Here is a 27,894-nt window from a genome sequence, read left to right as displayed (position 1 = left end):
AGCACATAAACGACTCTGTCTCTAATTAAAATAGCAAAGCCAAGCTCAAGTGCATGCCCTCCTGTTCTAAGTACATCATATATCTGAAGTATAAATTATAGAAATAAAGACAAATAATGACATGAAGGGCATGATAGTTTATTTTAAAAAATTGTACCACACTGATCATAATGACCAGCATACACATTATGATGGCTTTTCTCTTGGGTATTAACATTGCAGTATTTTTGTATACTGAAATGTTTCAATAGGACCAAGAACGTTAGAGATATAAAGATCTTAGATGAAAATGAACACTAATAATTCCGGTGTCCTACCCCACAGAATTAATTTAAACCCCTTATGAATCAGTGGCATTATAATGTTATATAGTTATGAAGAATGAAAGTTCTCTTCTAAATAGGCAGCATGAACTTATACTTCCTTTTTCTTTAATCTGTAGTTTTTATAATTTAAGCTATGTCCACCCTGGCCAAAGCACAATCATACAAGACGCCTCAGATAATTTCAATGCTACCATTGCAAAGTTTAGTGATTTTTACTTAAACAAACAAACAAAAATCAAACCACTGCCAAAAAAGGAGGCAAGTAAAACTGATTTTCCAATCATCTGAAAAGCATAGTGCTTATTTGTCCAATACAGACTCAAACTTAAATTAAATGCTATCATTATAATCTCCAAACTTCTGCAATAACATTTATATATATATATATATATATATACACACACACATATATATATATATATATATACACACATATATATATACACACACACATATATATATATATATATATGGGTTTTGTTTATAGAACTGTATTTTTCAATCAACAAGAGAAAGTTATTTTTTAAAGAACAATATATTTGGTTACAGTTCCACATGTTGGTAGTAGAGACAAAGCCACATGATGTTAAATCTGGCTCTAAGTTACCTAAGGTATAAAGTTTTGATCAAAATTATGATACCCTGATCTTAAAAATTCAACCCATGTGAGATTACTTTTTAGAGTAAATATGCTGTTGAGTAATCATTTCAATAACCTTCTCTTTGTATGACTATCTGCAAATTGACCCTTTTCTTTAATCGATGTGACTCACCAGCATTTCGAACTGACCTCTTTACTTCTGTGTTACCATTTTCATACCCAGGGATTTCTGAGGCAGCATAAGTTTGACTTCATTAAAAACAGTAAATACTTTAACCTTTCAGTGACAGTTTTTAAATCTGTAAACTCAAGAATCACATTATTGAGCTCAGCAACTATAAAAACATTGAGATTTTGGCATTTCTAACCAGAATCTCTTTGTGCTTTTTAAATTAAGCTGCTTTTGAATCGTTTTGGTATTTATCAGCCATCGTATTTCCCTTATAATAATAAAAGAATATACTTAAAGTAATTTTTAAGGTTAAATGTTCCGGGGGCTTATCAATACTTAAAAACAGAAACAAAAACAATTACTTTTTTCCGTCAGCATTTGGAATAGCAGAAATTATTTCTGGTCCCTCCTTAGATCAACCAACACTACTTTTCATCACGTATAACACTGAATTTTACAGACATCCCTGAAAAGTTTTTGATTAAGTAAACGAGTGAATCACAGTGGAGTCTCCATCAGTTAACAGTGTAGATCCAGTAACAAAACAAAACAAAACAAAACAAAAATTACACTGAATGTTAAAAGAAAATCTTCAGGGCTTCCCTGGTGGCACAGTGGTTGAGAGTCCGCCTGCCGATGCAGGGGACGCGGGTTCGTGCCCCGGTCTGGGAAGATCCCACATGCTGCGGAGCGGCTGGGCCCGTGAGCCATGGCCGCTGAGCCTGCACATCCGGAGCCTGTGCTCCTTAACGGGAGAGGCCACAGCAGTGAGAGGCCCACATACCGCAAAAAAAAAAAAAAAAAAGAAAGAAAATCTTCAAGCTGAAAGAAAAAAAAGAAAAGAAAACCCTCCTAAGAATTAAAACCGAGTGTGTGTTGTCACTGATTCTGTGCTCGTGTCTCCAATTGATTAGACTCCTTCTCTGGGTTATAAGACATGTTCGATGAAATCTCCACACCAAGTTTCCAGGACACTTGAGCGAAGAGGCTATGCTACTGTAGCATCTAAGGGAACAGAGTGGCACCGTTTTCTTCCCTAACAGACACCACATCCAAAGATGAGCATGCGTGTCCCTCCACTGGGCTCACCAGCAGGTATCAGGAGACAAAACTTGCTGGGCAAACTGATGACAGCTGATCCTCCCACCCCACCCCCAGCATCAAGAGGAGGTTCCCGGCAGTTTGTCATTATGTGCACTGGCCTTTCACTCTTTCAGTCAGAAAGTTGTGGTTACTTTAAAAAGGGGGTGGGCGGGTGGAGAAATGAAAAAACCAAGAGTTTAAAGGCACAAAGTCGCATAGCTGCTCTAGTTGGAGTTTGTAAACAGAGAATAAGTTGAATTTAGGTAATCCCAATCTGTGAGAGTAAAAAGGCATCCACAGCAGGCTTTTATCCAGCCAGCTTCTTTGAGACCCTTCATGGGTTTTGAGGTCTACAAAGTATGCACTAAAATACCCATACTTCAAAAAGCAATAAGGCAAAGAGTATAATCATTATTCCAAAAGTTACAATGGTAGTGTAGGCATACATAGTATAATTTAGTTACAATGTGTGGTACTGTTTCTATTATATAACCATATTAACTGCTTCTTTCCTACATAATTATATATTCAGCCGAGTTTTAGTTGAACACAAAACCATCCTTGTACCACTGCTGACAGTTGGCAATAGCTCTTTGATAGCAGTTTTTATTCTGCTGTAGAAATTATCCTTGAACTGAAAAAAAAGTCCATAATCCAACCTCCAGTCATTAAACACTATCATATTTGTGAAGAGCCTCTTCCAACTTCTGCGTCACTTTTTGGAAAAATATTATTTGTTGTTGTAAGAAATGCTGCATCTGTGATTTAAAGTCTCTTACTCGAATTTGATGGAAGTGGTGAATTTCTGCCAAAGTGGCAAAAGAAATAGTGTTACAGCGATCCTGAATGCCATCAGCCTTCTGGACCTCCATCTTCCCTTCTTCCACGTGTCGCCTACTCTCCTTTACTTTGGTAAGAGCTCCTGTAGTTAAAAAAAAAAATTAATTAAAAAATATGTATGTATCCCAGTGGTACAGCTACATAGTAAACAGAATGCTGGGCATTATAAATACTTGCCTGAACTATTTTAAAGTCCTTTGGCGTTTAAAGGGTTGACTATAATCACTTATTAAAAAAGAAGAAATCTGGTAAAGTTTCTGAAAACACCTCCATTGCTGCAACTTCACTTATCAAAACCAGCTTTTGCCATTGACCAAGTAGCTACAGCATGTTTCATCTCTTGCAGGCAGAGAAACTATAAACGACAGATATCAAACTGCAAGGAATTGTCCCTAAAAAGACAAACTAAGCAACTCTGCAGTTTTAACATTCTTAAGAGAAAAGGTGTGACACCATTATATATGCATATATTAAGAGAGACATTTATAAAGGGGAGAATACTGCATGCATGCCTGGTTTTGACTCCACATTCTATCAGGAGACCCATACCTGCAGCATAATGGCCCTGTGAAGTAAAAAATTTGCCTCCTTTTCTTTCTTTTCTTTGTTTTTTTTTTGGCCACGTGGCATGCGGGATCTTAGTTCTCCAACCAGGGATCAAACCCATGCTCTGAGCTGCACTGGAAGCTCAGAGTCCTAACCACTGGACTGCCATGGAAGCCCCTCGCCTCCTTTTCTTTAGGAGCTGTAAAGATCGGTGAGTTTTGAGTCTGCCCTAGTGATGATCTGGGAATGAAGCCAGAGGGTGTCATAGCCTCCAGTCAAGAAATGTCACCAGAGGGTGTGTGCCAGGAGGAGGGAAGAGGACGGTCTCTGTGGCAGGTGCCATATGAGGGCAGACCCTCCCCTAGAAGCATAGTCATATGAAAACACAAAAGGCTGAGGATGCTTAGGGGGTAGGAAAAATAAAGACTATTCATGGGTTCGTAAAAGTGATAAAGCTCAGATCACTTGAGCACAGCCAGCTCAAGAATCCAGATTACCTGACTCCACGTGGCACCCATTCTACTAAACCATGATGACAGAGAGAAACGTCTAGGACACCTGGCTTGGTGGTCTGCGGACATGGTGATGCTACAGCGGGGAAAGGTAGCCTATTTAGAAGGCAGTGGGGAAGCTGAGCAACTTTGATGTGGAAATGTTCAGTTTTAGCTGATGGTGAAATATACAGGGGAAAAGCCCTATATCTAAATTTCTTCAAATCTACAAAATAATATAGAGTAAACCTAGTATTAAATACAATGCTTAGAGCCTAAACAGCGTCCTTTTTTTTTTTTTTTTGGCACAGCTCAAAGACCCAAGAAATTAAAACCCACCGACAACAAATGTTATAGCTACATATGTATGTATGTATATTTTCATTTATTTATTCTAAAGAAGATCTTTACTTGAAAAGCAGGAGAGCCCTGGAGCAGAGAGAATACTCTGCTTCCCCTGTGACCACAGAGCGGAGATGCCGTTCGTGTTAGCAGAGCTACAGGAAGACCCCTGACCCATTCCCCTAAGAAGCCATCGCCCTGAAAATACAGCCCTGTTAACATTTTCCTCATGGCAGACGGGACTCGGGAAGCAGTGAAACCTGCCTGCTTGTGGTCTCAATACTAAACAGAGAAAGAGCACTCCCCCTCAGAGAGAGAAAATAATTTTTTGTAGCAAACTTATGTTCATTATATTTGTACAAGTGTCCTGTCCCAGTTTATATGTAAAAATTGAAGTTGAAGAGACCAGGAAAGCATGAGACAGAAAACTAAAAAAGAAAAGAAAAATATTTCAAAAAGATGGCTGAGAATATGAAATTTATGTTTCAAATGGTTGAGAGTGAGAACAAGAAGTCAAGAGAGCCAAGTCTCAGGAGCTCTGACTGTTCATGTGATTCGGGGCCGAGGTGCCGGGCCCACCGTGTGAACACAGAGGACAGGCGCCGGCGCCCTGCCCCCGCAGACCCCCGGGCAGCTGTGCAGCAGCTGTGGCCTGTCCTGCGAATATGCTGCAGGTATTACTTGTTCTAGTTACTAGAGTCCAGCACAGAGGAGCTCGGAAACCTGGCCCTGAGTTGTGCCAATGTCAATGAACCTGCAGCTTGTCAGACTCCAGATGAGATCACCATATTCTCAGAAATGACATTCTATTACACAGAACTGCAGACTGCAGACGTGCATCCATAAAACCAACTTACAAATGAACAGGACTGAAGTTTTCACAACTTGAATCACATTGGCATACATTTTCAAAACTCCTGGACACGGTACAAGTAGATTAAATCTCTGCAAGGTCTGAAGGCCTTTTGGCATTTGACACCTTTAAGCTTTCTGAGTGTACATACTAAAGGAGCCGAGAATTTAAGACTCACTTTTCTCCCAACTATAAGTTTATTTACTAAATAACACAGAGCCCCAAACAGTTGGGCTCTGGGGCTAGAATCTCAGCTTGTTTACCAACATTTATGGAGGGTCTAACGTGTAGAGCACAGAGCTGGCACACGGGGGGACTCACAAGAAATGTTCACGTCCCCACCCTCCGGAAGCGCTCGAGGAAATCACCTCGCAAAGCACACTGAGGACAGGCACACAACCATGACACGAGGTGAAACAGGACCACAAAGCACAGAATTCTGCATAGGAGCTGAATATGGCTTTCTCCAAGATAACATGATTGTGTCACAAGGGAAAGTGCGCGGAGGGCCTGCTACGTGCCAGGCAGTGCTGTGGACAAAGCGGGGAGGAGTGGGGAGAGGCAGGGAACAGGCGTAGATAACAGTAAATGGTAGCGGCCAAAAATAGTCACAATATAGGCGAGGCACTTTCCGTGTACCAACTCTAACCCTGCTGCTACTTTGCAACAGACATTACTGCTATTTTATGACAAGGGAACTGAGAAAGCCACCCAACCTCTTTGAGTCTCAAAGTCAGCGGTAACCCAGTAAGGGGCGGAGGAGATGGGATCTGAGTGTACAGTGACTTCAAAGCAAACACTACAAATATTCAGAAAAGAAACTGGAGCCTGAATAGGCAAAAAAGCAAGGTGGGCGCTGGTGAGCAGGGTGCAGGGGATAAGGGCTGGGCCACTGAGGATCAGCTATCCCCTCTCCTCCCCTTGACCCCAGGCCTCCCCACACCCTGCCCCAGAGCTGGGGCTCCCGCCCTGCCCTTCTCCCTTCCCACCTTCCTTGCAGGTCCCGGACTTTTATTCTGACATGCATGTCAGAAGACCTTGTGAGTCATATAGGTTTTGAAAATTTCCCTCTGGAATCTTACAAACCTCATTCAATTCACTAATTGTACCTGCAAAGCCTTTTAATATTTATAAGATGTCTGATTTTAATATTTATAAGATGTCCGATTTTCTTATCTTTGTAGCATATGATTAGGATGCCACAAAACAAAACATCGAAAAAGCAGCACATATTTCATTATTTTGAAAATGTAAGCTCAGACTTACATAGGGGAGGGGGGCCTCTCTCCCCCTGCCCCCCTCCCGACTTAGATTCTACTGGAAAATTATATAAATTAAGAACTACCACCAAAAATAGTAACATACAACCCCTGGATGGGCTTTGCCTTTGTTTGCTCTAGTGCAGTTGGACATCCCAGCAAAAAATTACTTTATTTTGCAAACTAGGAAGGACAGAAAAAAACACTGAGAGTAAGCACCCAAAGGCCAATTTTACTTGGAATTTTGGTTTAACGCACTTAATGCAATTCAAATCCATTAGCATAATGCATCAGGATTGCAAGTAGCAAGGAAATAGGAGGAGATATAAGATATGTTTTTTAAAAAGAGACATACTTCCTATTTTAGGGACTATTTTTTGATGTGACAAGATTTACATGCCTGAAACCATTAAAAATCTATACAAGGTAGCATATGTATCAAACAGCATTCTATGAATGTACAAACTCTGGTAGAAGAGTGAGTGCTAGGTGTAATCAAGGAAGATCATGTCTCCACAAGACGGGACCCACGAATTTAGAGCAAGTTTTAAAACAACAACAGCAACAACCTCTTTTAACTAAAATGTAGCTAAACTGCTTTTCCCCCAGATCCACCTTCAGAAGAAAAATGATTAACAATAAAACAGGCTGATAGCAGTATACTTTTTTTGCGGGGGGGCTGCACTGGGTCTTTGTTGCTGCGCGCAGGATTTCTCTACTTGTGGCGAGCAGGGGCTACTCTTCATTGCGGTGCGCGGTCTTCTCATTGCGGTGGCTTCTCTTGTTGCGGAGCACGGGCTCTAGGCGCATGGGCTCAGTAGTTGTGGCACACGGGCTCAGTAGTTGTGGCGCATGGGCTCTAGAGTGCAGGCTCGGTAGTTGTGGTGCACGGGCTTAGTTGCTCCGTGGCATGTAAGATCTTCCTGGACCAGGGCTCGAACCCGTGTCCCCTGCATTGGCAGGCATATTCTTAACCACTGCACCACCAGGGAAGTCCCAGCAATATACTTTTTGAAAAATCATAAGAGTTCCTGAGTTTAGACAGCAGTCCAGTTCTTCTCTAAGCAGCTGGCTGTTAACGTTCAGGATGACAACCCCAAAGACCTTCAACACCAAACCCACCAAAAAGAAAGTTATCTTTTGTAAAGTATTATTCAAAGTTTAAAAATGTATGTCCTTTAAGAAGAAAACCATTTTGCTTTTAAATATTCACCTTACAATCCTCTGGTTAGCTCTTCCTATACATTTTAACAAACACTAAGGGTTTAGTGTGTTTGCTTTCTTATGAGAAAGATAAAGTCAAGTCATTCAGTAAGCTAATTATGGAAGTTAATTAACTGGTTTACTGTCTGAGAGTGAACAGGAAAAAAAGAAAGTGGCATCCTTTAAACAGCTCAAGCTATCCATCTGAACAAATAGCACGGGTGTTTAAACACTTGGGGACTGACAAACAGAACCATTGGGTTAGGCAAAAAGTTCACTCGGGTTTTCCGTAACATCTTAAGGAAAAACCCAAACGAACTTTTTGGCCAGTCCAGTACTTTCTGGAGTCTCCCTGAAGCTTCCCTCTTACCCTCCTACCCACTGCATTTCTAAATTCTGGGTTCTCTCAAGATCAAAGTGGGTACATACTTTTCCAATAGAAATTATATTACAAACATTGGTTAGATGTAAGAAAAATAGTTTAAGTAATAGAACTAGAACTTGGGTTTGGTCACAAATGGCGTGTTCTCGCAGTTTGCCGATTCTCAAACTGGGAATTATCTGTACACACTTCTACGCTTCACATATTTTCATACTTAAAATATTAAGTATCACAAGGAAGGCAGAGATAGCCACATTTTCAATCAGGTTTAGCGTCTAAGGAGTGAGAGTTGGAGAAAGAAAACTACTGGAGCACAGTTAGATCACTCCAGACTTGCTACTTCTAGGACGGCTTAAAAAATTAATTTGTAGCTTAAGAAACAACTGCAGAGGTACAATGTAACCAGCTGTAGAGTTGTAACAAAGCATTACAGCATATTTTTAAGTATTCTCTCAGCCGTACTGCATTTTTTACCAAACCCAAGAGGAGTGTAAATAGAAGCTAAAACCATGGCCCAGAATCTAAAAAGCAAAGGGAACACACATTTTTATCATGCAATCAATAAAAAAACAGGCAAGGGTTTTCAAAACCTGTACTTTTTTGTGGCTAATTTAGAAGGTACCTATCCCCTGCCAGGCCTCTCCTCTCATAAACATCACATTGCTAACATGCCTTCATAACAGAAAAGTAAAATCAAAGAATTAAGGGAGAGAAATGATAAAATAAAGCCTAAGGTGAAAAGTAGTTGCTGTTGTATTAAACAGAAGTCCCCATTGACACTCATGGGTAGGGCAGTGGTTTTAAAATGAAAGAAAATTAATGTCAAACCCATAGCTAGTGGGAAGTAGCCGCATAGCACAGGGAGATCAGCTCCATGCTTTGTGTCCACCTAGAGGGGTGGGATAGGAAGGGTGGGAGGAACACACAAGAGGGAGGGGATATGGGGATATATGTATATGTATAGCTGATTCACTTTGTTATACAGCAGAAACTAACACACCATTGTAAAGCAATTATACTCCAATAAAGATGTTTTTAAAAAATGAAAGAAAATTAAAAATAGGAGAGATCAGAGGGAAACACATTTTAGAATGGGAACCTAAGTACATAACTGTAAAACTGTCTCTCAGGCTAAAAGACAGACATTATATGGAATAATATATGGGCAAAGTAAGATTTTACTATGAAAAGAAAATGGTGGAGGCAAGTATTAAATTCTGACATTAAATAAGAAGGGGCTGACAACACAGAGCAGTATTACATTCTTCATTTAAAAAAAAAACAATAAGACAAAATAACAAGAAGGTAACAAATGAAAAATGGTGCAGCCTCCCTAAGTTACACAACTGAAAATAAACTCTTAAAGTGTATTTGAGGTACGGGAAAAAGTATTAATGAAAGTGGGGCAATATATTTCCACCACACCCATGACTTTGCTCCCAAACAGGCAAAAGCAACCCAGCTCCCGTTCAGGACACCGGGCTGAGCTGGACACATTTCAGGTGTTTCTTCCTCAGAGGGTGGCAGAAAGGAACACAGAGACAGTCCCTCTTAAAAAGGCTTACAGGCTGAGAGGGAACCTTCAGCTGAGCACTCAACCTAATTATTAAATCAGTTGGACAAATTATTTAAATTTCTCCACAGGATAGAAGGTTCACCCAGGAACTGATCACCCTAAGCCTTTATTCCAAAGGGTGGAGCAGGAACCCTGAGGACTTCCTTCTCATCCATCACTCCGTCCTGGTAAGGCACCCACTGGGGAAGCCGGGAGAGCTGATTCCTCAGTGAGAAGGGCAGAGGTGGGTCCCAGATTTTTTTTTTAATGCACAATAAGGGCTTTAGATGAGTTTTTGGTACAGTTTTCTCAGTCTCTCTAACAAGAGGCTAAGTGACTTGTCCAAAGTCCCACAGCTAATTCCTGGCAAGGAAACCACCCTTCCTACCTGCCTGCCAGCCCTGCCACTGCCCACTTAACATACCAGGCAGGGTCTCTGCTCCACTCTGCTGAAAAGGGTCCTTCCTTTTCCACGTCTGGAGAGGTAAAAGGAAAACTAAACCCGTATTTCAACTTTGCTTTAGGACCTGCTATTAACAAAATCTCCCAGACTCCTTTGGCATTCTTAGCTGACTCTGTACATGCAAAATTCCTAACAGGTTGATCTTTATACTTATCGCAATTGCCCAGTCTCAGAGAAAGGCACTTTGCCTGCGTCACCATCACCAAACCCAGCAGAACTCATGTCCTAAATTCACTCCCAGCTCTCTCCTACCATCTGCTTGGTATCTTACAATGTGAGCACAGTTTTAAAGCATGCTCAGGCTGGAACGAGCATCCTGCTTCCTAATCCGCATGCACTCAATTTCAGAGGAATATTACATGTTTGTGGTGAACATAAAAATATAAAGAAATCAATCATATGACAAAGTTCATTAATATTATAACCTTAAAGGGCTCAAACTCAAACAAACTTATTTTATAGATTAATTACAATCCAGGAAGTCAGCACCATTTTTTCTTTCTTTCTTTTTTTAAATTTATTGATTGATTGATTGATTGGCTGCGTTGGGTCTTTGTTGCCGCGCGCAGGCTTTCTCTAGTTGCAGCGAGCGGGCGCTACTCTTCGTTGTGGCGTGCGGGCTTCTCATTGCAGTGGCCTCTCTTGTTGTGGAGCAAGGACTTTAGGCGCGCAGGCTTCAGTAGTTGTGGCTCGCGGGCTCTACAGTGCAGGCTCAGTAGTTGTGGTGCACGGGCTTAGTTGCTCCACGGCATGTGGGATCTTCCCGGGCCAGGGCTCAAACCCGCGTCCCCTGCATTGGCAGGCGGATTCTTAACCACTGCACCACCAGGGAAGTTCCAGCACCATTTTCAAAAGCATCATGTTATTTACACAGCATGCCATTAAATTATGAAAATCAGTAAAACTGGTTAGGAAGCATTTTATTGCCATTTTGGTTTTTCTCAAATGAGAGCAGTGAAGCTCTGGTGTCATCTAGTCAATTAGCACATTTTAAGAACCCACTACCAGCTGAACTAAAGCACATTAGCAAATACAGTCACACTACATTAAACTCTGCTGTATCTTTGCTTCTGATTTGCAGAGAGAAAGCACTCTCCTGGCAACTTCTGACCCAGCAAAACTAGATGGGGGCAAAAAACCACTGCAGTGCCTCAGGCATTTTAACCAGGGAGGACCTAAATTCAGCTGAAGAAGTTGTCCAGCTTCCTTTCAGTTTCCCTGGTTAAGGCCTCTCCTCCACCTCCCTCGGGCCCCCCAGGGCTTGCTGGCTGCTCCAAACGCTCCCAACCCACCAGTTTCTGCACCTGAACTTTGCCTTCCTTTCTTCAACCAAATCTCTTATTCTCAGTATGCTTTGTCCCTCTCCTCAGACCAATTATACAAAAGGCCCAGTCACTAAGCAACAGGGATCCAAAAAGCTACATTTTCTCCCTTAAAAAAAAAAAAAAAAAGCAAGCATTTTATTTAATTTTGAAATCATGAATGTGCCAGAAACATTAACTAGATTTTCTGTCTTCCCAGGGCCCTGCCCCAGAAAACCCAGACTTTGGCGTGAGGGACAGAACGGGAGACAGGCTGAAGGGCACGGGGACAGCTGCGCAGAAGTTGCCAGAGACTGGACTAGACCTGTTTTTCTTCATTCCCTAGTATGCGTAAAATGTTGAAAGAGAATGCTAATTTGGTCAACGTGGCCTACTTTGCTCTTATCCTCTCATCACTGGTACCCACCCCTCTGGGTCCCTGCTAACTCCCCATTAACTCTTTCCCCTCCCCTTCCCTTCCTCCTTTTTGGTCTCCACCCACCCACTTGTTGACTCCTCCTTCCCCTCTCTGCTCCAATATTTACTTTTTGATTTTTTTTTTTTTGAGTAAAACGGCTCAAAAAACAAAGGCTGACATTACGTAACAGAGACAGGACGGCCGTCCATCCAGGCAAAACAGTCCCACGTGAGCACCTGCCCTATGCAAAAGCTGTGGTCTGCACCTCGCGGGGTCTCGTTTTCTTCTCTCAGAGGTGGCCAGGAAACTTAGACAAGGTAAGCAACTTTATGAGGTGTCAGCTGCACATGAACCTGGGCTGCCCAACTTCCCAGCCCGAGCAGTTCCCTGTACCTGCCCGACGGGGGCTGCCTCCTCCCTGAGATCTCAAAGCCCCATGGACCAGCCCCGGTACACAGCACGCCACGCCAAGTCCTCCAGAAGCCTCATCTCAGGGATAAGCAACCCCTGACCTGCCTCCAGGCCCTCAAAATTCTATTCCTGAATCACATCCTACTAAGTGGGCTCCAGATTGGGACCACATTAATAAACTCTGGAGGGCACGAATAGTACTACTGAACTCAAGACAGCGACAGCAATTTTTTGAAGGGATTAAGTGTCCTTAGAGCCAAGAACTATCAAAATGCAAAGATATAATTAATTTAAAATTCACTTTCAATTCACAAAGAGAACTTTTGAGTCATTTTAAAAGGAGGGAAGAGGGTCTCGGGACAAGGATAATAAATTGCAAAAAGCAATAACAACAAAAACCTGGTTGCTTGATAATGAAAAAATTAATCATTTGAAGAACTCAAGCCTCTAAGCTTGGTTTGGTTCTGAAGGTACAAGAAGAAGTTGTTTGTTCTAGGTAAAAGCCTTATTATATCCTAATTAAGCAGTCCTTATAGCTTCATTCAGCAATCACCAGAAGTGGAAGGGCAGAATGGCATTTAGTATGAATGAAAGCGTTCACTTGAGTGTACCACATCTTAAAAGATTTGATTACTTTTACTCACTATGTACGTACATTCACACAGCTCACCTTGTTCCAAAAATGAAGAGGGAAATCACATGATGATATCTCCTGTGGCTCATTTGGTAAAATAGCTGTTCATCGCTAGGAAATTTTACATATAATAAACGTTCTTATGTTTCAGCTGATACTGAATATTAAATCTGTGATAAAGATACTAGGGTGATAGATTCAAGAGAATTCTGTAAAAGTGTCTTTATTTCAGCAGCGTCTGGATACAATGGTGAAAATGTTGACTTGCCTATGTCCAAGCAGATACAGATAAAAGACTTTAAAATCTGAGAATAGGAAAAGCATGTATCATTTTTTTCTTAAAGATTTTAGACCCACAAAATCATAATAATATAAGGTAGAAAGAATATCCTTGATAATCATGAACATACAGTAAAACTTGAAAAAACAACTGATGTTATAAAACAGAATCCATATAATGGTTTAAATTCAGAGAATACAGTTGACAACTCGGGCCCATTGTTCACAGCTCCTCATTTCCCAATTCTTTTGTTTCCTGATATACATGCATGAATATTGGTCTGTACAAATAAAGCGGCATTAGATATGTGCGCAAGCTGCCGGCACTTTGAATTGAAATGACCTTTGACATACAGCAAAACATACCTGTACCTAAGAGAAAAGTGAACTTTGGAAACTACCTTTAACCAAAGGTAAACCTTAGTTTCTTTTTTTCCCAGGAAGATAAAGGGAGGCCCAAGCTGAAATAAATCTAATAGAAGCTGCTAAACAGATAGGCCCCTCTATATGGGGCAGGAAGAGAGTGAGGTGGAATGGAAACCAGGGAGATGGGAGCTACCCGCCCAAAGCCAGGACCCTTGATTGCCACCACTGCTTCTGAGAGGGCTGCAGTTCGTACTACAGGTAGAGTAATGTTTTCAAAGAATCTTTCTTTCCAGTAGTCTTCTCAAATCACGTCTAGTTTTTAACTTTAGAATTGTAATTGTAAACCCTGGTGTTAACCAACTGCCGTTTAAGCCATGGTGGGACTAGTGGTGAGCAGCCAGCCCAGCATTCATCGCTTTCCTTAGTGCTGTCTGCTGTGGCCCTTATGACGGGAACTTCACATGGCTTTATAATCACTAAGATTTGGAGACAATTTCTAAATCAGCTGTTGTAAACTTAGGAACACTCTTGACCCTGGGGTTTTCCTGCTTCCTGACACTGGCAGGGACCAGGTTTCCACTGGCTCCGAGTCTTTACTCTGGCCACATCTGGACTTCCTGAACTAGTTGTAAATAACCAGCTGAAGCCAAAACAAAGCAGCTAGAAATATATCATTTTAAGACAGACATGAAATACAACTCAAAAGGCATGAAAACTTATAGATTACCCATGTTGACATTTACTAGTTTTTAAAGATGTCTTGCTGCAGGCAATAGGTGGGCTTTTGTGAAAATCACAGATGTCAATATAACTAAGTATAATTTAAAAAAAAAAAACAGAAAATAGGATTTCTAAGACTCCCTTCAGCCCCATTCCTTCTCTTTCCCTCTAATCCTTCTCCTTTTCCTAACCTGCCTATGTCTATTCCTGGCATCACTACTTTCTGTCACCCAGACGGAAAACTTCAAAGCCCGCCTCGAGCCTGGTCTACTAATAAGCCTCTGCCGGCCTGTACTCAGCCCACAGGAGCAGCTTCTTGGGGACCAGGCTGCACTCAGTGAGGGATGCCTCCAAGAGCTCACAGTTAGGTTTCTGTGGCTCACTTCCTGTCTGCCAAGTGGGGATAAAGAGGGAATATACCTCAAAATCTCCCATGAGGTTTAAATGGATATAATGCATATAAAATGTGAAACATCATGCCTGGCACACAGAAAGCCCCCAAAGTATGTTCCCTACTTTTATCACAATTCCGATGTCACTCTTCAGTTTCAAACCTTTAGTGGCTGTTGACTGCCTACAGGATAAAACTCAATTTTCTAGCAGACGTACTACTTACTGTAGCATAAAGGGTACTGACCCAGGTCAAGGCAAAAAGTGAGCTCAAATGCTGTCTCCTTATTAGCTGTGTGATCCTGGAAATCACTTTACGTCCCCGATCCTCAGCTCCCACAGGTACCCAGTGGGGGAGTTAACAGCTGTGCTGGGTTCAATAGTATCTTCGCACCCCCCCCCCGCCACCCCAACAACATTCACATCCACCTGGACACTGTGACTGTGATCTTATTTGGAAACAGGGTCTTTGCACATGTAATTAGCTTAGGTAAGGCTGTCCTGCGTTAGGATGGGCCCTAAATCCAACTTGATTAGGTAGCATCCTTAAAAGGAAAGGAGACAAAGGGACACACAGGGAAACCGCCAGGTGAAGACGGAGGCAGACTGGAGCCAAGAAGAGCAAGGAGTGCCGGCAACCACCAGAAGCTGGAAGGAGCCTCCCCTAGAGCCTTTGTAGGCAGCGTGGCCCTGCCGACTCCTTCATGTTGGACTTCTAGACTCCAGAACTGTGTGTAAGAGAATAAATTTCTACCTTTAAGCCACCCGGTTTGTGGTAACTTGTTTCAGCAGTCCTGGCAAACGAATACAACTGCTAACAGTTAATGCTTAAAGACATTTGCCATAGAAAGCGGTTATTCCATGGTCCACCCAAAGAAACGGAGACTGAGAGGAGGTGCTGGTGGGAACTCAGCCACACACAGTTGTGCGTCCAGGCGCACTACCACCCTGCTGCTATACCCACTCCTGAACAGAATGAGACACAATGGATGTGACTGCCCGCAATGCTGCTGCTCACATGGCAAACAGCCAAAACTGGTGGCCACAGCTACAGATACACCAGCTCCCTAACCTGCTGGGCCTCCAAGTCAAGGGCCAGCAAACGTTTTCTTTAAGGGTCAGATAGTAAATATTTGATGCTTTGCAGGACGAGGCAAAATCGAGGCCTATATAACCATTAAAAATGGAACCTTTAAAAAATGTAAAAAGCATCCTTCGCTCAAGTGCTATAAACAAACAGGCAGCTGGGTGGGTTGGACCCGCAGGCTGTAGTCTGCAGACCCCTGCTCCATCTCCAAGCATCTCCACTGATGGCTCCACAGGCCCTAGTGTGCAGGTCATTTTACACTCCTTCCTGTCCCTTGCCCCACTCCTGGTGGCAAACAGCCCCTTCTGTCTCCTCCTCCCCACTCCCGCAGACACTCAGTTTAGGACTGCACCATGTCTTGCCTGACTCACTGCAAGAACTCCCCATCCTGCCCCACCCTGAGCCACCCTTCACACCTGTCTCCAGGACCTGCGCATCTAAAGTGCAGGCCCGACCACGTCAATACCCTTGTCTGATCTTCCATGATGCTCCCCCCATCACCTCCAGCAGCACATCAAAATCACATGAGGACCTTTCTTAAGAACATCAATGTCTAGGCCACACATTCCTGACATTCAGATTCAACAGATCCAGGGTGGGGCCCATGTACAGCTAGCTGCAACCACTCCAAGGTTGACTGTGCGAGGCACCCAGAATTTAATCCCTGATTTTTGTACATATGGTTCCCTCTGCCCAGAATGCCCTTCCCTGCTCTGCCTACCAGGCCAACTTCCAACTGCTTTTCAAAACTCTTCTTAGACTGAGACTGGGAGAAGCCACCCCTGAACTCTCCCGTTCACTCTGCACAGCTAACCATGCCTGCCTCCTCTGTCCTACTTCACACCATGGCACGTGCCCACGACTGCATGAGTCACGCTGTACAGTGACAGCTAGCTCACCCTGTCAGCCTCCCTCACTGACCTGAGCCCTGGGCTTGCAGTGTATCAGCTTTCATATGCTTATCAAAGCTATCCGAAAGCATTCCCAAGATCAACCATGCACCTTCCATCAACGTTCCTCCAAAAGTCAAAATACAATTATCTTTCAAAGGGAAAACCAGTGTTACCACCCAAACCTCTAACACAAATGACAGCAACTCTCCATCCTCTGGACTCCCACGCACTCTTATTATACAGGCTCTAAGTCAGATCTACCTCCTATTTCAATTTCCTGCACATACATCCTCCCTCCCTCATGGAACTGCATCTTCCCTGAGGGCAAGTACCTCCTGCTCAACACGATGATCAGTGCTTTGTGTATCCAAGTCACTCAACAAGGTGAATGCACTCACTCTGGATCATATGCTTCGAATGAAGCAAAAGGGACCCCCGTAAAAGTATTATCATGAAGGCTTACCGAAAAGGAAAGAAGTGTATGATATACAAGTTTAAACATCAGGAATCAATATACAGTGAAACCTGAGGTACATAATATTAATTTTTCTGGCACATAAAGCATTTTCAAACTTCCTCCCCGCTGTCCCAATGAATTTTGGAAAGTCATTTCGTAGAGACTTAAGTCTAAGACTTTTAAATCACTCACACGTTAATGACTTCACCCATAAACCATATCCAGATCCTATCTTTATTTCCTGTACACTTTTAAACCCTGTTATCCATCATCATATAAATTGAAAAACAAAAACATTCTATGAATCACAGAAGAAATCTATTTCAAAATAAACCAAAAAATACTTACGGGAGTGACTACTTCATTAATTCAACAAGCATTCATTAAGTACTTATTATGCATGCACAAAACGGTGGAACTTCATACTAGAGGAACGTAAAAACTCTGATCCCCACACACTAACCAAGCAATGTATAGTCTCTGGCACACCAGTCAGCGTTCCATCAGTGATGGTGACTTGGAAAAGGGCCGGGATACTCCAAGGAAGAGAACTCGACCTGAGGCTTGACTGTGCATGTGTTGGGTGGGGGAGATGTGGAACAGAATGCAGGAGCCTGTCAGTCTCGAAGCATTACATTCAGGTCCTGACGGCCCATCCCCACCTCTGTGCCACTCACGGCCTTCCTCATCTCAGCTGACGGAAACTCCATTCTTAGTGTTGGTGAAGCCAAAAACCAGAGGCACCCTTGATGACTCCTCTTCCTCTCAGGTGCCACATCTGATCCCTTAGGAAAACCTGCAGATTCTTTCTCCAAAACATACCTACAGTGGGACCCCTCCTCACTGTCTCATCATCTCTCACCTGGATTGTTAGATGATTGGCTCCCTGCTCCTACCTTTGACCCCCTCCCCCCTCCCCATTCTATTCTCAACACACCAACTGGACTAGGTCTCTTCCAAGATCTACTGGTACATCATTCCTTCGCTCAAAACCTGCAATGGCTCCCTTCTCACTTGAGCTTTTACTCCAAATCCTGACAATGACCTCTAAAGCGCTATAAGCCGAACCTTCCGGGACCTCATCTCCTACTCAGACCCTCTTAGCTCCAAGTACTTGGCCTCCCCCTGCCTGGCCAGCACACACCCATGCCAACGCCTTGGCTCTAGCTGTATGTTCTGCCTGAGAAGCTCTGCCCCATACCTGCTTGGCTAACCCTCATGTCCTCCAGGCCTCGGCTGAAAACTCACCTTCTCAGGGAGGCCTCAACTATCACCCCTGTCATTCTGCCTCCTGCCTCCCCATCCCCACTTGAACCGTTCCACTTTAATTTTTTCCCCTAACACATATCATCCTTTGACGTACATTATAATTACTGACTGTGTGTTTTCCCTTGTGGCTCCACCTTGCTAGAACGTAAGCGCCACAAGGGCAGTGACCTTTGTTTTGACTACTGATGCAACCCTAGCATCTTTACAGTGCCTGACCTACGATGGGCACTTAAATATCTGTTCAATAAAATCAGGTTTATCTTTCAGAGGATCCCATGAATAAATCGAATGATGTTAAGCTCCCCTCCGTAACTACTGTCTCCCTACCCGCTCAATAACACATAAAATTTCTTTATCAGAAGAGAAAAGTCACATCACAGTAAGAGGTGTAAAGTTCTAAGAAAAGGAGCAGAAATGACGGGGACTAAAACTCGTCCACACTGAAGTTTAACCAAGCTACAAATCCAACACCAACAATGCAAGACTGGTTCTACTTCCGGAGAGGAGACAGTACTTAGAACTCAAAGCGACGTACAGTTTGTAGGAGGGAAAAAGCCCGTCACACCTTCTCTTTGGTGGCCCTATTAATTACAACCTCATTGGGGTCGGAGGGAAGCTGCTCCAGCACCCAGCTCGCCTCAGCTTCGGAACACCTGGGAGCTCTCGCCCGCAGGCAAGAGGCCAGGTAGTCATCACTTTCACATCCGCAGCACCTGGCAGGGCAAGCCCTGCATGCATGTTTGCTGATCCAAACTAAACGTGCATGACTCTTCTTCATGTCAACTGATAAAGGATTTTCACACTCCTAGATTACACAGTCACGTAAGCAAATAGAATGCTACTGAAACTAGCCTGAAACAACGTCGAAATGTTCATCATATACTTAGGAGTATTTTATTTTCAATGCAGGAACGATGCTATTAAAGTCAACCAACAAGACGATACCTAGAAAATCATGAACCTCACATTTACAGATGAGGGAACTGAAGCTCAGAAATGCCAGTGCTTTGTGCAAGGCCACAGTAATTTGGAGGAGGAGAGGGACTGGCGACAGCAAACTGGTGACCCCACTAACACTGACATTTATTCCTCTGTTACCATTTCTTCTGGTGTGCAATACAGGACAGCTGAGTTAAAATACAATGCTCAACTGCTATACCAATGCCCCCTTGGCATTTCATCCTTTTGCCTGCAATTCTGGTGGTAAAAGGCCACCAGGAGGGATGATAAGATCCCTGGAATTGCCATTTTAAAGGTACCATTTTACTTTGCAAAAATAAAGCATTTAAGTGAGCAGCTACTAAGAACCATAACATTTGATCCTCATGATAACCTTATGAGGAAGTGTTCCCACTTTGTCAATGCGAAAACAAGGCTTACAGAGGTTAGAACAGCTTACCCAAAGCTCCCCTCACATCACACACTGGTCGCCCAGATGCCAGGCTGGCCCACAGTGGTGAGACTCTGCCTGTGGGGCTCTAGAGCCGACTCAGCTCCCTGTCAGACCTGGGCCAGCCCCGTCTCCTCTGTGTAGCCCTGGGGGCTCTCAGCAACCTGGCACACAGCTTCTCTGCCACTAGTCAAAAAACTCCATGAGGGGACTTCCTGGTGCTCCAGTGGTTAAGACTCCGTGCTTCCACTGCAGGGGACACGGGTTCGATCCCCGGTCAGGGAACTAAGCTCCAGCATGCTGTTTGGCGCAGCCAAGAAATAAAATTTAAAACAAACAAACAAACAAACTTCATGAGTATCAGAGTCCTGTCTGTCCCTCCTGCAGACACGAATCGAGTCTGTGCTCTGTAAATGCAGGATGACAGACAGTACAGGTCTTCCGGGCACAGTGTCTCTAAACAGAGCTAAGCATTATTGTGCTGAGCTGTGTGTGTGTGTGTGTGTGTGTGTGTGTGTGATCATCATAAATTGATGGCAAATCAAATCTAACTTGATATTACACTTTGGTTTTAAAACACTTTGAGAGACAATACAACAGATTTTTATTCAGCCTGAAAAGAGGGAGTGTTGTTTAAGAAAAGTGTCATGTTTGTATTGGTTGTTTGGGTTCCACACAGTCTTTGGAAATCCAAAGATGACCAGACAGGAGCCTGTGAGGAGGATACTTCTGAATAAAGAGGAAAGTCCAGCTGAGTCCAAGAGTCCTCAGAAGACTGTGGGTGGGAGTGTGGGTCCCCGCCTCCTTTGGGCTCTGTGGTGACCAGCCTAACAGACTGGGCTTCCTGGTGTGATTCTCACGAGGGCTTCGTGGCTCAAAAAAGAAGTCAGAGAAACCAATGACAGGGTGACGTGAGCAGTATCCCCACCTAGATCGTGACCAAGACTGTTGGTGGCCAGTCATGCTGACATTTTTTTTTTTTTTTTTTTTTGCGGTACGTGGGCCCCTCACTGTTGTGGCCTCTCCCGTTGCGGAGCACAGGCTCTGGACGCACAGGCTCAGCGGCCATGGCTCATGGGCCCAGCCGCTCTGCGGCATGTGGGATCCTCCCGGACCAGGGCACGAACCCGTGTCCTCTGCATCGGCAGGCGGACTCTCAACCACTGCGCCACCACGGAAGCCCCATGCTGACATTTTAACCAAGGAATTCAGTCATCTATAACAAAAGTCCTAAAGGTAACCTCATCTTCACTAAGAAAATACAGTTGGGCCAAAGATTAAGGCCTGGAACTGAAGTTTCCTTAAAAAATAGCTGGGGATGGAAAGAGGGGAGAGGAGAAACGGGTGCAGTTAAGACGGGGCTAAAGCAAAAAAGATGAATGACCTCGGTTTCTAGCCGAGGTTTCAAAATAAGGATGAGCTTGTAAACAGCCCGCGTTTTAGACCTTTTCTCTGTATTCCTGGCACCACCCTCTCAGGGCTATTTTTAGCTACAGGAGAAAGGGGAGCAGAGAGGGAAGGGCTCACGGTGGCCCAGCCTCACCTCGTGTGCCCTGCCGGGACTCCGGCTATCTTTAATTAATGTCTGAGGGACATAAGACCGACCCTCCCTGTGCTGAAAGGAAGCACAATGGTGAAATTCTACCCCACAAGACTGATAGGCCCACTACTGGTGTACCATTCCTGAGGTCCTGGGGCTGTTTTCTGTTCAAAAGAAGGCTCCATGTGGAACGTTTACAGAGGGCCGAGAAGTAGACCCTGCCTGCATGTTGAATTTACAAGTACAGGAAGCAGGGCTGCCTTGTGTATTTATCTAGTTCTGCATCCTCGCTTCACACACTGAGACTACATTTTACCAACCAATCACTCTTACAGGATTTTACACCTTTTCTCTGGAATACAATTTCCCTTGAAAGGACTCCCTCTGGCTATCTAGTCCAGATTCATAAACAAAGATGAAACCAACATTTCTCATCATCTAATGTTACAGCCTTTCCCTTTTGCAATATTCCCCAAGAGATAAGCCTAAAGCTTTTAAACCACCACAACTCGCTGCCATTCAGATTAAGCTTCATTAAATATTAGAGGTTAATCGTATCTTTGGAAACAGAACTGAATATGCTAGGAAACTGATGGTGAAATATATTCTATGTACCACCCCAAACTCAGCAAGGTCGGCAGTATAAAGGCACACTGCAGGCAGGGGTGATAAAGAGGGAAAGGATAAAAGGTTGCCATTTCAAGAAAAGACAATCAAGACCACAGGGTTACAAAGCTCACTGATAAGACCTGTGTAGACTGGTTAGTCCACGATCAATGAACTGCCCATGAACAAAAGAACTTAAGGGACTCCTGTGAAGACAAAGCAAAACATGAAGAAAATTCAAACAGGTTCTGAATTCCGCCTACTGTACTTCAAACTACAGCAAACTGCCTTCTTCCCACACTCAACTCCATTCACCGAAATAGGTCTGTTTATCTAAGACTTCATCAGTTGATGAAAAAAATCAGGATTCTAACCATTCCCTTTTCGCTGAAGGAAACACAAGGCTCTTTTCACTGTTGCAGAAAGTACTTATACGAAACCATTATTAAGTTTAAGTGATGGTTTCGGTACTAAGTAGAGTCAGAAAATCCCAGTCCACCACATTTGAGAGTATTTGAGTTTTCCACCCTCTTTCTGGAGCGGGTTCCTCACCAGCCTCAGATGTCCATCCTGAGACCAGTTGCATTTTCTTAATGGGACATGAAGGCAGGCTGCGAAGCAGGTGGACGTCCTCACACTGCAGAAATATTACTCACTGGTTGAGTGCCTGGGAAGTTCTGTAGAGGGATCTAGCAGGACCTGTTTCCCCTCCCACTTTTTATCTCCTAAGCCTATATGGAAAGGCAATGACCAAGAAAAAAGCAAACTATCTGGAAAGTATGTGAAAAGATCATCAATTTGCCGGGGAAACTTATGACAGGACTGACAGTTAAACTATGGCCAACGGGTCCAGCTCGACACTGTCCAATTAGAACCTGCAGCGGGGATGGAAACATTCCTCATCTCTGTTGTCCAATATGGTAGCCGCTAGCTATACAAAACACTTGAAATATAGCTAGTGTGACTAAGGAACTGAACTTTATTTTAACTAACTTAAATAGTCCCACGTGGCTTGCAGACCCAGCATGGAACAGCCCAGGTTCAGAACGCTAGGAAAGTTGGCTGATGGCAGCAGTCTCCTGGATAGGAAAAAGGCTCAGAGGAGCCTACTGTTCCTGTCCTTTCCCCCAGAATTAAGGGGGGAGAAAACTAATTAACTCCCCTTCTTAACTACTTTAGTAATTGAAAAGCACTTTCTAATCATTTTCTGACTCAACTGAATGTGGGTCTCTTAATATATGATTAGAACATGTAAAATATAAAAGTGGTGAAACTGTTTTTCTCTTACTGTAAACAATGAAGACTTAAGACTTGAAATAACTATTTTGAATTTTTAAATTTCTCCCAAGTTGAAATATAAACTTTGGACCAAATACTTACAACAAAGGATTGTATACGCTGCTTAAAGATTTTCACTTTTTTTTTTTTTTTTTTTTGGCTCTCCTCTCAAAAGTCACAGTAAGGCCTCTGATACGATTACATTTTGAGGTCTTGGAGGAAAAAACAACTTGCAAACAAAATCCCCAAGTGCTCAGACTAAGAACGATTCATTCCAACAGCAACTGTGTACAGGGCGTGTGGGGGGGAGGTGTCTGAGCTGCTCTTTACCACCACGTGAACATCCAGAACATGTTCAAAAAGCTTTAGCCTGGCTAAAGCTCATCTGCATTCCTAAAAATGGCCAGCACTAGCATCCTTGATAAACGCTGGCTGTAAACAAATGCTTTTAGCCTATGTACTGCACACTATAGCTTTAAATGGCAGTACATTCTAAAGACACGTCATCTAGGGACACAGGTTCCCTGTACGTTACACGCCAAGGCTACACCAGAAACAAACTACGTTGAACATCAACTGGTGTTCTTTCTGAAGTTTCTAAAGATTATGTTTAGTGCCCTTGAATTGTTTAAACAACGTAAAAATGGTACTGGTTTTAATGAAGGAAGTTTCTCAAATCCCAGCAGGTAACAATTTTAGTTCTAGGGTTAAAAAAATAAACTATGTACACGGTTTAACAGGCTACATATAAACTCAAAATAGACCTTAGAGCAAACATCACACCTTTTCTAATAAATAATTTCAACGGCAGAGCACCTGACAAGACTCAGTGTGTGGTCTGATGACAGTAAAGCCAGTGAATGGATGGATGAAACCCTGTAGTAGCCAGTCTCCCGTGTGTGGCTGCAGGAGTCTGTCCTGGCTCCACCCTTTCAACTATTTACCAACAATTTGCATAAACTTACAGAAACAGTTAAAAAGGCGTCCAGCGCTGATGTAACACAATGGAATTTAAACGTAAGGTCCTGCATTAAAGGCTCAAAGAGCCAGTTGCACCAGCACCATCCAAAACATCAAGGATTCACAGCAATTTATACAAAAAAAAAGCATAAGGAATGTAGATGCAGGTTCAGTGCAGGTCAAAAGTGATATGGCTGCTCAAATAGCTAATTCAACCTTACACTGTACTTACAAAATGTAAATTGCCAAGAAAGTTACTGGTCTCTACTAAAACTAGTACTGCAGATGTTTGGGGTGCATTTGATCAGGGGCAACGCCAAGATCAACGTGTCTGAAGGACCCCCCTTGGGTAAGTTAGAAGACTGTCGCATACTTGGAAGGGGAAGGACTGCAGCAGAGGGGAAGGAAGCTGCTGTCCCCAGAGGTCTGAAGGGCTGACATGTTGGTGAGAAATAGACTTATGTTGTGTGGTTCCAGGGAACAGAAAGAGAATCAAGAGAGGCGAGTTTTAGTTGAATACCAGGAAGAATAGGTCAAAGATCAGGGCTGTTCATAAAGGGACTGGCCCACATGGCAGGGCAGAGAGCATCTCATTACTGAAGGCCAGGCCTGGTGGCCCAAGGTTTCCACCACCTCAGGAAGGTAGTTAGGTGACTCCCTCTTCCCTCTCCACACTGAACAGAAGACATTCACAGGCAAGGCTGCCTCCCTAACTCCACCCCCTCCCCATTCTCCCTCAAGGCATGCTATCAGAAGTTAGTGACTAACGTTAAGTCAGGAATTACTAATTTATTTATTGCAGACTGTAAAAAAACAATCTGCAAACCTCAGTGCTTTAACAATAGTTAGGGACTCTAACAACTACTAACAAAACAAGCTCTGACAGGCAGCTAGGCAGCTAACTCACTGGGATACCAGAAACACTGCTCTCAGACACAATCCTCAGAGATTCTATACATTCTACATAGCTTCCCTGCATCATTCTCTTACATAATATACTTAATTTCAGTCTGTTAATAGACTCCAAACTCAAAATGACCGAACCTAAAGAGATTAATTTTCTTAAAACTTCCTGAAATTAGAGTGAGTCTTTTACCTCATTTTACAAAGGTTGCAAGCAAGAAGCCTGTGCAGGAAATTCCTAAGCTGCCCCAGCTAGTACCTCAGAGAACTGACCCTAACGTCTACCAACGCAGTGACTGAGTGGTGTGCAGGGTGAAAGCAGAACTTACCTTTATTTGCAGATATCCATTCTCCCCGCCTTATTTCCACACTTCCGGGAACCCACGACTAAGTGACACTGCCAGTGTCCAAATGGATGCCTAACATGGTTTGGGTCCCCTTCTAATTCTACCCTAGACACAAGATTACAGATCCCAGAAGCTCATTACCCAACTATTCAAACTCTAAAATGACAGCACTGTCATCAAAAGTACTCTCAGAAACTCCTCTGAAGAGTACCGGCGCCCTGTCCGCAAATATTTTAAGGAGGAAGCTACCGGCCCACAATCCGCCCTATGCTCAGGGCACCGCTTGGCTGTCCACATCCCTGCTGTATTCCCGACCTGTGGGATATTAACCTGAAACAGACGATGGTAGTTCTGCCAAAGTCACCCTTTCAGCGTGAACAACACATTCCACACCACCTGCTCTAAAGGCCAGGCTTTACCTTTCTGAACGTGGATGATGTCGGGGAAGTTGGCCAGGTGCCCCTGATACAGCGCTAACAGGTCCATGACGGGGTCCAGATCCTGCCTGGGCTGCTCGGCGAAGAGCTCGCCGATGGCGTCGTAGGCATCTCCGGTGAAGGCGATGGCCTGGTTCAGGCCGGCCGAGAAGGCCTGCTGGTCCAGCTCAAAGGCCTGGCTGAGGCCGCGGAAGGACTGGCCCACCTTCTGATACTCCTTCTTGAAGCCCGTCACCTGCTTGCGTGCGAATTCATTGGCCGTGTGGTTGAGCTGCAGCGCGCTGTCGTCCATCTTCTTGGTGAAGCACTTGAAGCCGTCGATCTTGCTCTCCACCTCCTGCAGGTCGAGGGCAGCGGCGGGGGGTGTGCTCAGGGTCAGGAAGAAGTTGGCGCCCACCATCTCATCCTTCTCGGCCTTCCTCTTGCCCTGTTTCCAGGCCTTCTCGTCGGTGCTGCTGGGGCAGGTCAGGAAGTGCTGGAAGACGTCGCACTGCGCCAGCACCGGGTGGCTGGCCATGTGGTTCATCCACCAGATCAGGCCCTTCCTGCGCTTGGAGATGAAGTCCTCCTCGAAGCGGCCGGTGGCCTGCTTCTCGGGCAGGTGGGGCACCGAGATGACGGGGAACTTCTCGGCCAGGCGCGCATACAGCCAGTCAAAGTGCTTGTAGCGCCGGTGCACTGGCACCTGCGTGTGCGTGGGCACCAGCTTGTAGGAGATGTAGCTCTTCATGCCCTTAAACTTGGTCTGTTTGGTGGGGTCGTCGATGGTGCACTGGAAGGGGTAGGGGTTCTCCTGCCACTCGGGGCCGTAGGGCCCCAGCACCACGCACAGCTTGTCCCCGTCCTTCACGAAGCCCGACGCCTCGCCCAGCACGAAAGCCTCCCCGCCCGACTTGACGAAGGTGGAGAAGCGGTTGAGGTTGCGGCTCACGGTGGCCGAGCTCTTGGCCCCCGACGGGTGGTGCTGCGGGGCCGCCGAGCCGCCGCGGGAGCCCAGCGACAAATCGGTGCGCGTAGACAGGCGGTAGCGGCCCGCAGCGCCGACGCCCCCCGACGACGAGCCGTCGAGGTCCGGGTACGCGCCGCTGCCCAGCACGCCAGGCTCGTCAGCCACCGTGGAGCTGTCGTCCCACTCGTCGTCCCAGTCATCGTCGCTCCCCTGGCTGGCTTGGTAGCCGCCGCCGTAGAGCTGCTGCGGCGACGGCTGCAGGGCACCCCCGCCATACGAGAAGCCAGCGCCCGGCGGCTGGAAGGTGCTCGGCGGTGGCGCCTGCTGCGGTTGCAGCAGCGGCTGGAAGGCGTCGGGCGTCGGCTTGAAGGAGGCGGGCGGCACGGCGGGCAGGGGCTCGAAACCGCCGGGTGGCACGTTGGCGTAGCGGGCCGGGGCGCCCGGGCCGCCGTCGCCCGCCGGGCCGGGCTCGGGGGCTCGGATCACCTGCACGTACGAGGCCGGGAAGAGGCCGCGGTCCCCGCGGCTGTTGATCCCCTCGAGCCAGCCCTCTATGTCCTGCTCGCTGCACAGGCTCAGCACCTCGTGCTCCCGCAGCGAGATCTCGCCCGGGTTCTCCGACCTGAAGTCGTACAGCGCCCGGGCGCGCAGCGCCATGGTCCCGGCGCCCCGGAGGGCTGCCCCCGACTCCTGGCGCCCCGAGCCTGGTGCCGGCCCGAGGGGGCCGAGGTGGTGCCCGCGCCCTGGCGCGCGGAGAGGAGCCCCGAAGGCGGCGCACACTCCTGTGCCCCAGCCCGCCGGTCGCGCCCGCCGCGCCCTACGCTCCCTCCGCGCCGCTCCGCTTGTAGCGCCGACTGCCGCGCTGGGCGGCCGCCGCGGCCGGTTGGGGGCGGGGCCCGCGGCCTCCCACGTCCCCAGATACGCTAATCCACGGCCGAGAGCCGCGCGCCAGGCGAGAGCAAGCGATGGCCGATCCGCCGCGCCCGCCCCCGGGTCCGACTCCGTAGCTGCCACTGCCGCCTTGTGGCCAGTGACGCGCAGTGAGGCTCAGGAGTGAGAGCTGCGGGTGAAGGTTTCTATTTAGAAGTGAATTGTCTGAGACTTTTTTAAGGCTTTTAAGTTAAAAAACGTATCCTAGAAAGT

General features: G+C 45.3%; 1 protein-coding gene across 1 annotated transcript; it reads right to left on the bottom strand.

The window, feature by feature from the left end:
- Positions 1-122: 122 nt before the first annotated feature.
- On the bottom strand, positions 123-27,617 carry SNX18 (sorting nexin 18). The gene is made up of 2 exons (XM_060092879.1): positions 25,785-27,617; positions 123-3,104 (listed from the first exon to the last, which is right to left on the bottom strand). Exons 1-2 carry the CDS (start codon positions 27,406-27,408, stop codon positions 2,851-2,853), a joined length of 1,878 nt encoding a protein of 625 aa, XP_059948862.1. The 5' UTR covers positions 27,409-27,617; the 3' UTR covers positions 123-2,850.
- Positions 27,618-27,894: the final 277 nt, after the last annotated feature.

Source organism: Mesoplodon densirostris, chromosome 3 (genome assembly GCF_025265405.1).
Source record: "Mesoplodon densirostris isolate mMesDen1 chromosome 3, mMesDen1 primary haplotype, whole genome shotgun sequence".
Lineage (NCBI taxonomy): Eukaryota > Metazoa > Chordata > Mammalia > Artiodactyla > Ziphiidae > Mesoplodon > Mesoplodon densirostris.
Note: the sequence above shows the minus strand (reverse complement) of the source record. Positions and strands in the feature narration are given on the sequence as shown.

What these genes read in the sequence shown, in the direction of transcription:
- SNX18 (XM_060092879.1), bottom strand. Translation starts at nt 27,408, where the DNA reads ATGGCGCTGCGCGCCCGGGCGCTGTACGACTTCAGGTCGGAGAACCCG. An exon ending in CATCATCCACGTTCAGAAAG is followed by an intron (nt 3,105 to 25,784) that starts GTAAAGCCTGGC and finishes TTTTAACTACAG; the next exon opens with GAGCTCTTACCAAAGTAAAG.